The 12,141-nt window shown below is 50.0% G+C and overlaps 1 protein-coding gene across 1 annotated transcript in view; it reads left to right on the forward strand.

Annotated features, from left to right (window-relative positions):
* LOC142092532 (E3 ubiquitin-protein ligase RBBP6-like) overlaps positions 1-12,141 on the forward strand; it is a 93,840-nt gene extending 81,699 nt beyond the window's left edge. The window contains exon 4 of the mRNA XM_075172672.1: positions 12,109-12,141. Within this exon, the coding sequence (XP_075028773.1) occupies positions 12,109-12,141 (33 nt within the window). The remainder of the gene's footprint in view (positions 1-12,108) is intronic.

Here is a 12,141-nt window from a genome sequence, read left to right on the forward strand (position 1 = left end):
GATAAGCCCATGCCCAAGCAGCAGGAACCACCTGAACCAACGGAGGACAAACTTTACAAGAAGCAGCGCAAGTGCAGCAGTGACCCGACCTGAGCCGGCTTTGGTGCTCAGTAACTCCACGCAACGCACCACCTCTGCTGACCTGAGTGACCACCATAACAGATGGAGCCCAAAGTCATGGACTAAATGAACGCAGTGGACATTTTGTGTACATTTATGGATATTTTATGGACATTTTACAGGGGATTGTGCGGGCCTGTCCTACGTGTAGCCACCATGGGCCTGGTCTCGGAATCGGCGTGAATCCCAGGGGACTCGAGGCCAGAGAATTGTGGCAAGTGGATGTGACTCACATTGCTGACTTTGGCAGACTGAGATATATACATGTTACGATTGACACCTATAGCAAATTTATATGGGCCACGGCACAAACAGGAGAACGAGCACTCCACGTAATGCGACATTTGACTAGTTGTTTTGCAGTTATGGGAGTGCCACAAACGATAAAAACTGACAATGGCCCTGCATATACAAGCGCCAAAGTGAAACGTTTTTTCCAAACATGGGGAGTGCGACATACTACTGGTATTCCGCACTCACCCACGGGACAAGCTATCATTGAAAGGGCGCATCAAACGCTGAAACAATATTTGCAAAAATTTAGGGAAATCTCAGATGTACAAGAAAGACTTGTTAAGACTCTTTTTGTGCTAAATCATTTATGTATTTTTGCAGATCAGAAAGAGCCACCAGCATGGGTGCATGGTTATCCTAAAGAAAATAAGGATGACAAGCCAGTTTTCGTTATGTATAGAGATCCAGCAACCGGACTGTGGAAAGGTCCAGCAGAAGTGAAGTATATGGGTAGAGGTTATATGTGTGTACTTACTCCCACAGGGCCGAAGTGGATTCCAAGCCGCTGGACCAAAGCTGCTGTTGCTGATGATGATCAATGCAGCTCTGTCTGTACTGGTCCCAGCGATGCCGTTGCCCAGCCGTGCGAACTTATGGGTGGTGTGGGCAAATAAAACTGGGATGACAGATTTTTGCCTGAGTTCAGCTACGGCAACTGAGCCCTTTAAAACATGTCTGATAGGCTTTCCTGAAATTATTGCCAGATATTTTGATAATTGGACGTCTGTAACAGTTAATTGTATAAATGTTACTGTAGCAAATTGCTCGGTACAACTAATAAGAGCCCTAAATCACACTCTCCCTTGGGACCCCCAAGAAATTGACCTTTTGGGGTCAGAAAAAATTGGAAATGCAACTGATAATGTTACTACTCAGACATGTTTTGTGTTTGGCAGCTTTAGCCGCTTTGCCGCACAGGCCCAGACCTTTCAGTCATTGATCGGCATAAGCAGCCGCACTGATGATAACAACCCTTTTGTTAATACCACCGGTTGGACTGTTGTTTCACCTTTTACAATATAGAATTATGGTCAACCACAGCCAATGTATTTGCTTCCCTAGTGCCTAACATAGGCACTGCGCAAGCGCTGGTTTGGTATTTTATTAACAATTATAGTTATAGTAAAAATAGCATATCACTGTATTTTAGATAATGTAGTAAAAATGAACCACAATGTATTGGTGGTCCAAAAAGAAAAAGGGGGAAATGTTGGAGAAAGTTAGCCAGACTAGGCCGCGGTGGGAAAATTCTGAGTCATGCTGACAAGGGAGAAAAGAAAGTTATGCTGACCTTGCTCTGTGCAGATAAGCAACTTTGAGAAAGTACAGTATAAGGAAAACAGGATGGAACCCGGACCACGTAGCAGTAACCGAAAGTAGGAGGAATATGATAATGTAATTTTTAGAGCTAAGCCAATGATTGTGAGACAAGTGTGCATAAGGTAGAACTTAGTGTATAAATATGTGTAAGGTTTTACAATAAAGTTGAAGCTGGCCTTATCACTCACATTGAGTCGACTGCCTGCCTTCCCTCGCTCGTCGCAGTTTGGGTTAGGGTTAGGCCTAGGGTTATCGTTGGGATTAGGATTATGTTTCAGGTTTAGTGTTAGGGGTAGGATTATGGGTTCGTTTTAGGGTTAGGGTTAGCGTTAGGGTTAGGGCGTAGGGTTTCAGTTAGGGATAGGCTTAGCGTTAGGGTTAGGGTTTGGGTTAGGGGTTAGGGTTAGGGTTTAGTTTTAGGGTTAGGGTTAGGGGTAGGGGTAGGTGTAGGGGTAGGGTTATGGTGATGTCTTAAGATTACGGTTTGAGGTTGAGTTAGCATTAGGGTTACGGTTAGAATTAGGGGTTCGGTGTTATGTGAGGGTTAGTTTTATGGTTCCGTTTAGGTTTAACGTTAGGGTTATGCCAAAGTGTTAGTGTTACGGTTTGATGTTAGGGTTAGGGTTACGGTTTGGGGTTAGGGTTAGCGTTAGGATTTTGTTTTAGGGTGAGGTTTCGCCTTAGGGTTAGGGTTAGGGCTAGGGTTAGCTTTATGATTCAGGTTAGGCTTAAGGTTAGGTTACGGTTAGGGTTAAGTGTTCGGTTTAAGGTTAAGTGTTAGGCTTAGGTTAGGGTTAAGTGTTAGGTTTAGGGGTAGGGTTAGGGTTAAGGTTAGAGTTAGGGTTAGGATTAGAGTTAAGGGTTAGAGTTAGGATTCAGTGTTAGGGTTAGGGTGAGGTCTTAATGTTACGCTTAGGGTTTACAGGTAGCGTTAGGGTTAGGTTTAGGGTTAGTGTTTGCATTAAGGTTAGGGTTAGGGTTTAGGACTAGGTTCAGGGTTAGAGATAGGGTTCGGTATTGGAGTTAGCGTTAGTATAAGGGTGAGGTCTTAGTGTTACAGTTAGGGTTTACAGGTAGCATTAGGGTTAGGGTTAGAGTTAGGGTTAGGGTCATTAGGTTAAGGTTAGGGTTGGGGTTCAGGGTTAGGGTTAGGGTTTGGGATTAGGGTTAGGGTTCGGGTTTAGGGTTAGCATTAGGGTTAGAGCTTTATGATTCAGGTTAGGCTTAAGGTTAGGTTAGGGTTAGGGTTAAGTGTTCGATTTAGGGTTAAGTGTTAGGGTTAGGGTTAAGGTTAGAGTTAGGCTTAGGACTGGAGTTAAGGTTAGAGTTAGGGTTCAGTGTTAGGTTTAGGGTGAGGTCTTAATGTTACGCTTAGGGTTTACGCATAGCATTAGGGTTAGGTTTAGGGTTAGTGTTAGGGTTAAGTTTAGGGTTAGGGTTTAGGGTTAGGATTGGGGTTCAGGGTTAGAGTTAGGGTTCGGTCTTGGGGTTAGAGTTAGTATTAGGGTGAGGTCGTAGTGTTATGCGTAGGGTTTACGGGTAGCATTAGGGTTAGGTTTAGGGTTAGGGTTAGGTTGGGGTTCAGGGTTAAGGTTAGGGTTCGGGATTAGGGCTAGAGTTCGGGGTTAGGGTTAGGGTTAGGGGTTAACGTTAGGGTTAGGGGTTAAGGTTAGGGTTATGGTTAGGGGTTAGGTTTAGGGTTAAGGTTAGGGTTATGTTTAGGGTTAGGCTTAGGCTTAGGGTTAGCATTAGTTTTACGGTTGGGTTTAGGATGGTTCGGGTTTAGGGTTAGGGATAGGGTTAGGGTTAGAGTTAGGGTTAGGTTTACGGTTAGGGTTAGCATTTGGATTAGGGTTGGGGTTCAGGTTTAGGGTTAGGTTTCGGTGTTAGGGTTAGGGTAAGGATGAGGTCTTAGTGTTATGCATAGGGTTTACGGGTAGCATTAGGGATTCGAGTTAGGGTGAGGGTTTGGTGTTAGTGTTAGGATTGGGGTTCTTATTCTTGATTCTCTCTCCCTCTCTTTCTCTCTCTCGTTGTTTTAATTACAAATTATTATTATTATTATTATTATTGTTATTGTTATTGTTATTATTATTACTATTATTGTTGTTGTTGTTGTTATTATTATTGTTATTATTATTGTTATTATTATTGTTATTATTATTACTATTATTATTATTATTGGTGTTATTATTGATATTATTATCGTGGTATTGGTATTACTATTATTACTGTTACTAGTATTACTATTATTGCTATTATTATTTTATTTCAAGTATTAAACTCTTCTTACCTCTACCCGTGAGTTTTCTTGCTTTTGCTCTTCTGATTCTCTCCCCCATCCCATTGCTGGGGGGAGGGCGAGTGAGCGGCTGTGTGGTGCTTAGTTGCCCGCTGGGGTTAAACCATGACAGGGGTCCACCACAAAGATGGTTGCCATTCTGTCACATCCTCTGAGCTAAAAGTGGCTCATCCTGGGACATGGTGCCACCCACGCACGCAACCTGCAGTCCAGAAGTACCCCTGAAAAGACCTCGACGGCCTGCATTAACACACCGGCATGCACTTCAGATGTAAACACTGCCAAGTCATCTCTTATTTGCAACAGATACGGAGGACCAAATTCTGCAAATCTAGCCTTACTTCTACTGAAAATTTCCTTACAGACAGCTCATCTTCTCTTTCTGTAAACTGTAGTGAAGACCTGTTCTAGCGCAAAGGCTTGAACCCTGCCTACGGTGAAGAAGCCCCAGGTTTCTTTCCTCACTGCTGTCTTGCTTCCCAAAAATCAATCAATACCAAAAGCTCTGTATGAACGTTGCACAAAAAAGCCAATTGCAAATGCTTTTACTTGCTTCTAGTTTTGTCAGGGAAGGAACTAGCTTCTCCCGCTAGTTTTGCTACAGTTTCATGACCTTTAAAGACGCCACTTCTTACCTTTGCTACGCCAATACAGCCTCACAGCTCAGCAAAATCATACTGCAGGTAGGAAACCTTCACCGTACAAAGACAGGCACGCTACAGGAATACGTCACTCTCAAAGAACAGACTCTTGCAACCACTCCTCCCTTTGCTTAGCAAAGTTTAGGGCGTTGTCCTGGTTTCGGCTGGGATAGGGTTAAATTTCTTCCTAGTGCTGTGTTTTGGATTTAGTACGAGGAGAATGTTGATAACACACTGATGTTTTCAGTTGTTGCTAAGTGCCCTCCTAGTCCAAGGACAGCTCCCGTGCCTACTGACTGAGCTAGGTACACAAGATGGGAGGGAACATAATCAGGACAGCCAGCCCAGCTGGCCAATGGGGTATTCCATACCATGTGACATCATGCTCAGTATATGAAGGGTAGGCGTGATCCAGGAAGTACCGATCGCTACTTGGTTATCGGTCAGCGCGGGTGGTGAGCAATTGCATTGTGCATCACTAATTTTGTATATTTTATCATTATCATTATTATTTTCCTTTTTTTTCCCTGTTCTATTAAACTGTCTTTATCTCAACCCACGAGTTTTTTCTCACTCTTACCCTTCCGATTCTCTCCCCGTCCCGCTGGGGGTGGGGGGAGTGAGTGAGCGGCTGCGTGGTATTTGGCTGCTGCCAGGTTAAACCGCGACAGGCGTGTTAGAAAACAACAACAACAACAAAAGAGCAGGGTTCTCTCTCACATTTTACGGAGCCCATGATATCAGCTGTTCAACATTAAGTCCAACTCCAGCCTGAACCCCAGAATAAGAAATGCCATCTTAAAATGTCTGGAAAAAGGGAGGGCTTTGAAGTGGCAAGACCAGAGAACGTTCACGAAAGCACCATCATGGAAGTACGCATCCCTTATCACAGACCAACTGCACGGTGACCTAAGTGAGTGACGTTGTCTGCTCATTTGCAGCTCAGGGTCTCTTTTTTCATTAGCGCCGAGCACGTAGGTTGGAATTGGAGCTGAGAAGAAAACCATATGCAGTCAGTCTGGTCTCGTTCAAGTTCACGTTTACTAGGAATCGCAGCAGGTCCCATCTGTCTCTCCAGACCCCAACACCACTTCTGTGCAGCGTCCCGAGGAGCAATGAGTGCAGAACAAGAAACCTTCCTTCAAAATAAGGCCCACAGCCTGCTCTTTCAACAGGACGCACAGAGCACCAGCTGAGAACAACCTCTGCTTTAACTATGCCTAGCTCCGCTGCCTACGTAAGGAGACCAGCTCCTAAATGATCCCTAGCCCTAAAACCACCGATCTTCCCTAGGGCAATGCTAAGGAAATACCAGATCCCAGGGACACCTGGTCGTTCAGCTTAAGTTGACGGGGAGAAGGACAGTGGACTAGAAAGAGAAAAATATAATGAGAGAAAAGATAGAGGAGCTGAGAGAGAAACAAAGGTATGGGGAAAAGGCTAGAGAGATGGAGAAATCAAGAGAAATAGGGATGAGGAGCCCTGCAGAGAGATGGAGGAAGAAAAAGTAGGGTCAAGGAGCAGGACAGAGACGCAGAGATGGGGGTGGGGAAGGAGAGGAAGAAGGAAGGGGGGGCTAGGGAAAGACAGGGACAGGGAGCAGGACGTCCAGATGGAGAAAGAGAAGGAAGGACAGGGAGCAGGACAAAGGGACTGAGAAATAAAGAGAGGGTCAGATCCTGATGGAGACCAAGAAGGGGGGAAAAAGCCAGCAACGGGCTGGAGGACAGAGACAGGGGAAGAGGAAAAGAGGACTGAGAAGCAGAAAAGAGGAAGAGAGAACAAATAAAAGGGAGAGCCAGCTGGACGGGGCAGGGGAGTACAACAAGAAACGATGGGACAGGCAGCGGGACAGAGAATCAAAGACAGAAAAGATGGGGACAGGAAGCAGGGCAGAGGGACAGCGAGAGGAAAAAAGGGGCAGGGAGCAGGACAGAGGTGGAAAAAGAAGCAGCAGGAACAGAGGGGGAGAGAGAAGAAAAAGAAAGGTGGAAAGAAGGATGGGGGGCAGAGAGGGAAAGACAAGGAAAGGGAGTAGGACACAGATTGTCAGGGAAAGACAAGGACAGGGAGCAGGACAGGGCGACACAGAGAGAGAAGAAAGGCACAGGGAGGCAGGACAAAGGGAAAGACAGGCAAAACTAAGGGACGGGGAGCAGGACACAGAAGGAGGTAAAAGAGCCTGGGCTGGGCAGCAGGACAGAGAGATGGAAGGAAAAAACAGCACTGGGCGGCAGGACAGAGATGGAGTGACAAATAGCCGCGGCAGGGAGCAGGACAAAGTGAGAGAGGGGGGGAACCTGGAAAGGGAGTAGGACAGAAAAATAGGGTGGGGGAGAGACAGGGAGCGGGACAGAGAAACAGAGAGAGACTTAGAGGGCCAGGGAGCAGGGCAGAGAGATGGAGCAAGAAGGGGAACAGAGATGGGCGGCAGAACAAAGGGAAGGAGAGACAAGAACGGGGAACAGGGAGCAAGACAAAGGGACAGGAGAGGAAAAAACCAGTGACGGGTGCAGGACCGAGATGGAGGAATTTAAAAGAAGAGGCCAGAATGTCAGCGAGAGAAAAAAGGAAGAGGGGGCAGGACACCACTGGAGGACAAAACCAGCTGTGATGGGCAGTGGGACAGAGAGACGAAGAAAGGAAAACTAGAGAGCGAGAGAGAGAGGAAAGAAGGCACAGCCAGCTGGACAGGGGGGTTTAGTGAGAAAGGGTGGGGCAGGGAATGGGACAGAGAGAAAGAGAGAAAAGAGAATAAGGACCGAAGGACAGCAAGAGAAAGAAAAGGACAGGGATCTGGACAAAGATGGAGAAAGAAGCAGCAGGAAAAGAGGAAGAGAGGCAGAAAGAGGGAGACGGAGGCAGGAAGAGAGAGAGAGCTAAGGGCTAGGGGCAGGATAGAGATCGCAAGAAAACCTGCGGTGGGCAGAAGAAAGGAGAGGGAATAAAAAGGAATAGGGGCAGGGAGAAGGACAGAGTGACAGCCAAGAATAACAACGAAGAGAAAGAGAGGAAGAGGGACAGTGAGCAGCACAGAGGGATGGGGAAAGAAAGAGAGGTCTCAGGAGCCCTGCAGAGAGATGGAGGAAGCGGGGAGGGGAAGGGTCAGGGAGCAGCAGAGAGAGACAGAAGAGAGATGAACAGGAAGAAGGACAGGGCCAGTGGGATACAGAATGGAAAACCGCAGTGACAGTGAGCAGGGCGGGGGGGGAGGCAGAGAGAGAGAGAAGCAGAAGGAGGGAGAAGGGAAGACAAGGGCAGGGAGCGGGACATACAGGCAGAGAGAGACAAATCACGACAGGGAACAGGCCAGAGAGACTGTGAAAAACAGCGCGGGATGCAGACCAGGACAAAGAGACAGAGAAGAAACAACAGCAGTGTGCTGCAGGGCAGAGACAGAGGAAGGCAAAAAGAGGGACCGGGAGCAGGAGGGAGGGGCAGCAAGAAAAAGACAGGGGCGGGTAGAGGGACAGGGAAAGAGGGACTTGGAGAAGAGAGGACGGGGAGCAGAACACAGCAATAGAAGAAGAGAGGTATGGGGAAGTGAAAAAAATGACACAGAGGGAAATGGGAGGGGGGGGCTGGGAGGGACTGCGATGCAGAAGAGGGGTGACACGGCCCCGAGGGGCTGGGACTCACCGCAGCTCCCGCTCTCTGCACTGCCAGGCAAATGTTACAGATCAAGCACTTCTTTCTCTGTCCGTCTGTGCTCTCCTCCCTTCCTCTTCGGTAGCTCCACTTGCGTGCCTGTCCTCACCTCAGCTGGGCCGCAGCTGGAGCAGAGCCCGCACCCCCCAAGACCAACATGGCTGCCCAGCAGCCCCGTGCCCCGGGCCTACAGCTCCCGACATGCCCCGGGAACCAACATGGTCGCCTGGCAGCCCGTGCCCCGGGCCTACAGCTCCCAGCATGCCATGGGGCGCGGCTTCCGGCTGCCTGGCCTGAGAGGCGGCTCAGGGCCACGCCAGGGCTGGGGCGCTGCTTCCTGGATCCCGTGGCAGCGATGGGCACAGGGACAGGCTGCCAGATCCCGGGGCCAGGTACGTGTGCGGGCTGTCAGGGTCACCCCTGCCTGGTTTTTCCCAGCGAAGCCCCAGGAGGTGCCGAGGCTGCAGCCCTGGGGCCGAGGCTCCAGGAGCCGGGCATTTCTGCGGGCGCTGCTCCCTGCCAGGCCCCGCCGCCAGCTGCCGGCTGCCTGGGGCTTCTCCCCGTTGTCTCCAGCTCTGCTTTCTGCCAGCGCTGGGGGCTCCGCAGGACATCTTGCCCACTCCCCGCCACCGTGCTGACCCACGTCTGCAGCTGGTCTGTGGTGTCCACGTCAGACAGCTCATTTGGGGGTGGCAGGTCTCTCCTGAAGCACCCTGGGAACGGGGACAGAGCAAACCCCATCCCTCCCTTCCGACCTTTGTCCCCAGAGAGACCCAGTGGAGACGGACCGTGCGCTGGAGAGCGTCCTGCAGGGAGGTGACAGCCGTTGGCAGAGAGGTGCTGAGAGCCACCTGACAGCAAAGGCGTCCGGTGGCCGCAGAGCATCCCAGGTGAGCTGTGAGTTCCCCCGTGAGAGACCCTGCTCCCAGGGAGCACCTCCCCAGAGAGCAAAGGCCGTATCCAGCCAGCTGGTGCTGGGTACGGCTACCCCAAGGGGTCTTCGCAGGGGGGACGGGGTCACCTGCCTGGTGGCTCTAACACAGACATGATGAGCTGAAGCCCTGTGGCCATGGCTGGCCGGTTCAAAGTCTCCGAGTGCCTCCGCCTTTCTCCCCAGGAGTGTCCAACCTGGGCACTTTTTCAGGGCGTGACGGATGATGTGAAGATGGATGCTGGTGCTGTCCTGGTGGATCTTCCACTTGGGCACGGTGGGCACCCCCACTTCAGAGTTGTGGTGTCTGAGATCTGGGGCCACCTGAAGAGAGAGACCTCCAGGGAGTTTGTGTTCAATGTTTTGATATCTTGGGGCTACAATGTGCTAGGGCTATGGGGCGCTAGGGTTCCAGCGTGCTAGGGTTATGGGGTTTGAGGGTTATGGGAGTTTACGCGACTTAGGATTAAAGCATGTTATTGTTATGGTCAGGATCTGGGTTTGCAAGCGCTGGGTTCCTGGGGTTAGGTTGGTTTTGCCTTATGTTGTGTTCTGGGTGGTCTTTTTTTTGGAAAGTCCTTTTGTAGCTTGCTTGCATTTTTAGGGTTTGGAGAGGGGTCTTTGGTTTTTGTGTGATGTGTCTTCTGCTTGTTTTTTTGCTGTCCTTGTGGTTTGTGTTGCATTTTCTGTCTTGTGACCACCGTTTGTGGTCTAATCTGTGTGACCGGGCCGGGCAGTGTCACTTCTGTTGTGGTCCAGCTCATTTCCACTGAGTCACTAGGGAGGTGGTTAGGTATGGAGGGCTTGCAGTTTGTGGAGAATGACTGCCAGACGACCGACAGCCACTTCTGGGGTGTGGGAGGAGTTCGGGTCCATAGGTAATGACTGCCGGAGGACTAAGTGTACTTCTGAATTTGTGTGGACTCCCAAAGAAATGGTGGGATGCCACCAGCGGCACAGAAGGACAAGGGCTTCCCCAAGGGTACATGGCTTGTTGGTTATTGCTTTTGAGTAAGCAACTGAGTAATTTTGAGTAAGTCTTGTGAGGGGTAGTGGACTCAAGGGGAGACCTTGTGTTCCTCATCAGTGTCTCAGGGGTTTCCTGTCATGTTTTGTTTGTTTGCTTTTTGTTTGCTGTGCTGAATTTAAAAGGCTTATTGTAGCTCTTTGGATTTCTGTCATTAAAGGAAGTCTCTAGGATTTCTACCCAGGAGCGAGATGTCCAGAAGGGACTGTCCTTGTACACTGATGTCAGCCTTCCGTCTAGAGCACTGTCTGGTGGTGGTGTATTTTAATGGTAATGTAACTCAAATGCATCTTAAATATACAAGCTTTGCCGTTGTTCCTGCTATGCCTGGGGGACGATTCTCAGCAGCTCATAAACAGTGTGTTCTGCTGTGCTTTACCCGTTAGAAATAATCTGTCACCAGAAATGTCTTCCTGCCTGGGGGACGATTCTTAGCAGCTCATAAACAGTGTGTTCTGCTGTGCTTTACCCGTTAGAAATAATCTGTCACCAGAAATGTCTTCCTTAGTGCCTGCACAGAGCAAGAACCTCCAGTAGCAAGGGCATGCTGACCCTTGGGCAGCTTCAAAGCGACGGATAAATGTAAATAGGTTAAAAATCCAGTCCTATGGTAGCAGTGTGTGCGTCAAAGTTCACCTGACTCTCCACGCTTACTCAGCCTGTCACAAATTTTTGCGGGTAAGGGTGGATGAAGTCAGTATAAGCAGGTGTTGTAACTGGCCAGGCAGATCATCTAAAGAAACGAAACGTTACCTTTGCTTGGAGTGCCATGCCTTTAGATATGGGGGTGTATTGCCTTTCCTTCCCTGGTGTGAGCACAGAGAACTGAGAGGTGTTTCCATCGGGGGGAGGGAAACCCATCCAACAGTCATCACAAGCCTCAGGGCATGTGGTCCTTGATGGAGGCGTAAGTGCTTGGGACAGTTTTACTTCTAAGCCCTAAGCCCTAAGCCTAACCCTAAAACGAAACCCTAAGCCTATCCCTAACCCTAAACCCGAACCATAATCCTAACCCCGACCCTAACCCTAACCCTAACGATACCCTAAGCCTAACCCTAACCCTAGCCCCTAACCCTAACATTAAGATAAGGCCAGGAAGCAGGACGCGGCGATAGAAAAAAGAGAAGGAGAGGGAGCAGGAGAAAGAGATGGAGAGAAAGGAAAAAATAGCAGCAGGCTATAGGACAGACAGGGAGGAATTAGAAACTACAGACAGGGAGAGAGACAGAGAAAGAGAAAGCAAAAAATAGTGATGGGCTAAAGGCAGAGAGGGAGGAGTTAAAAAATGGGGGCAGGGGACTGGTCTGTGGCCATAAACATAAATGGTCATTGGCTTCTTTGACTGAACTTTCCATGAATGCCACCAGATACACTCAAGCACCCTGAGATGTCCCCTCCCTTTGCCGGCCCTGCACCGCGGGCAGCCGAGCGCCACACGGCCAAGCCCGCTGCATCTGCCCCAGGCTGTCTTGCCCTGGCTGGCTGCTGACAGGAGGGGACACCAGGTGGTGACAGCCTGGGGGGTGACAGGACACCAGGCGGTGATGGGCCCCGGGGGTGACAGGAGGGACACCGGGCAGTGGCAGGCCTGGGGGGTGGCAGGAGGGACACCAGGTGGTGACAGCCTAGGGGGGTGACAGGAGGGACACTGGGCAGGGACAGGCCTGGGGGGTGACAGGAGGGACACCAGGCAGTGACAGGCCTGGGGGGTGGCAGGACACCGGGTGGTGACAGGCCAGGGGACAGCAGGGAGACCAGCGGCCCGGGGTGGTGACAGGCCCGGGGCTGAAGGGCCCCCCCTCCCCTCGGGGCCGCTTGGTGTTAGGATGAAGAGCGCGGGGCTGCCACGCCCATGTGA

The sequence above is a fragment of the Calonectris borealis genome, chromosome 24 (assembly GCF_964195595.1).
Source record: "Calonectris borealis chromosome 24, bCalBor7.hap1.2, whole genome shotgun sequence".
Classification (NCBI taxonomy): domain Eukaryota; kingdom Metazoa; phylum Chordata; class Aves; order Procellariiformes; family Procellariidae; genus Calonectris; species Calonectris borealis.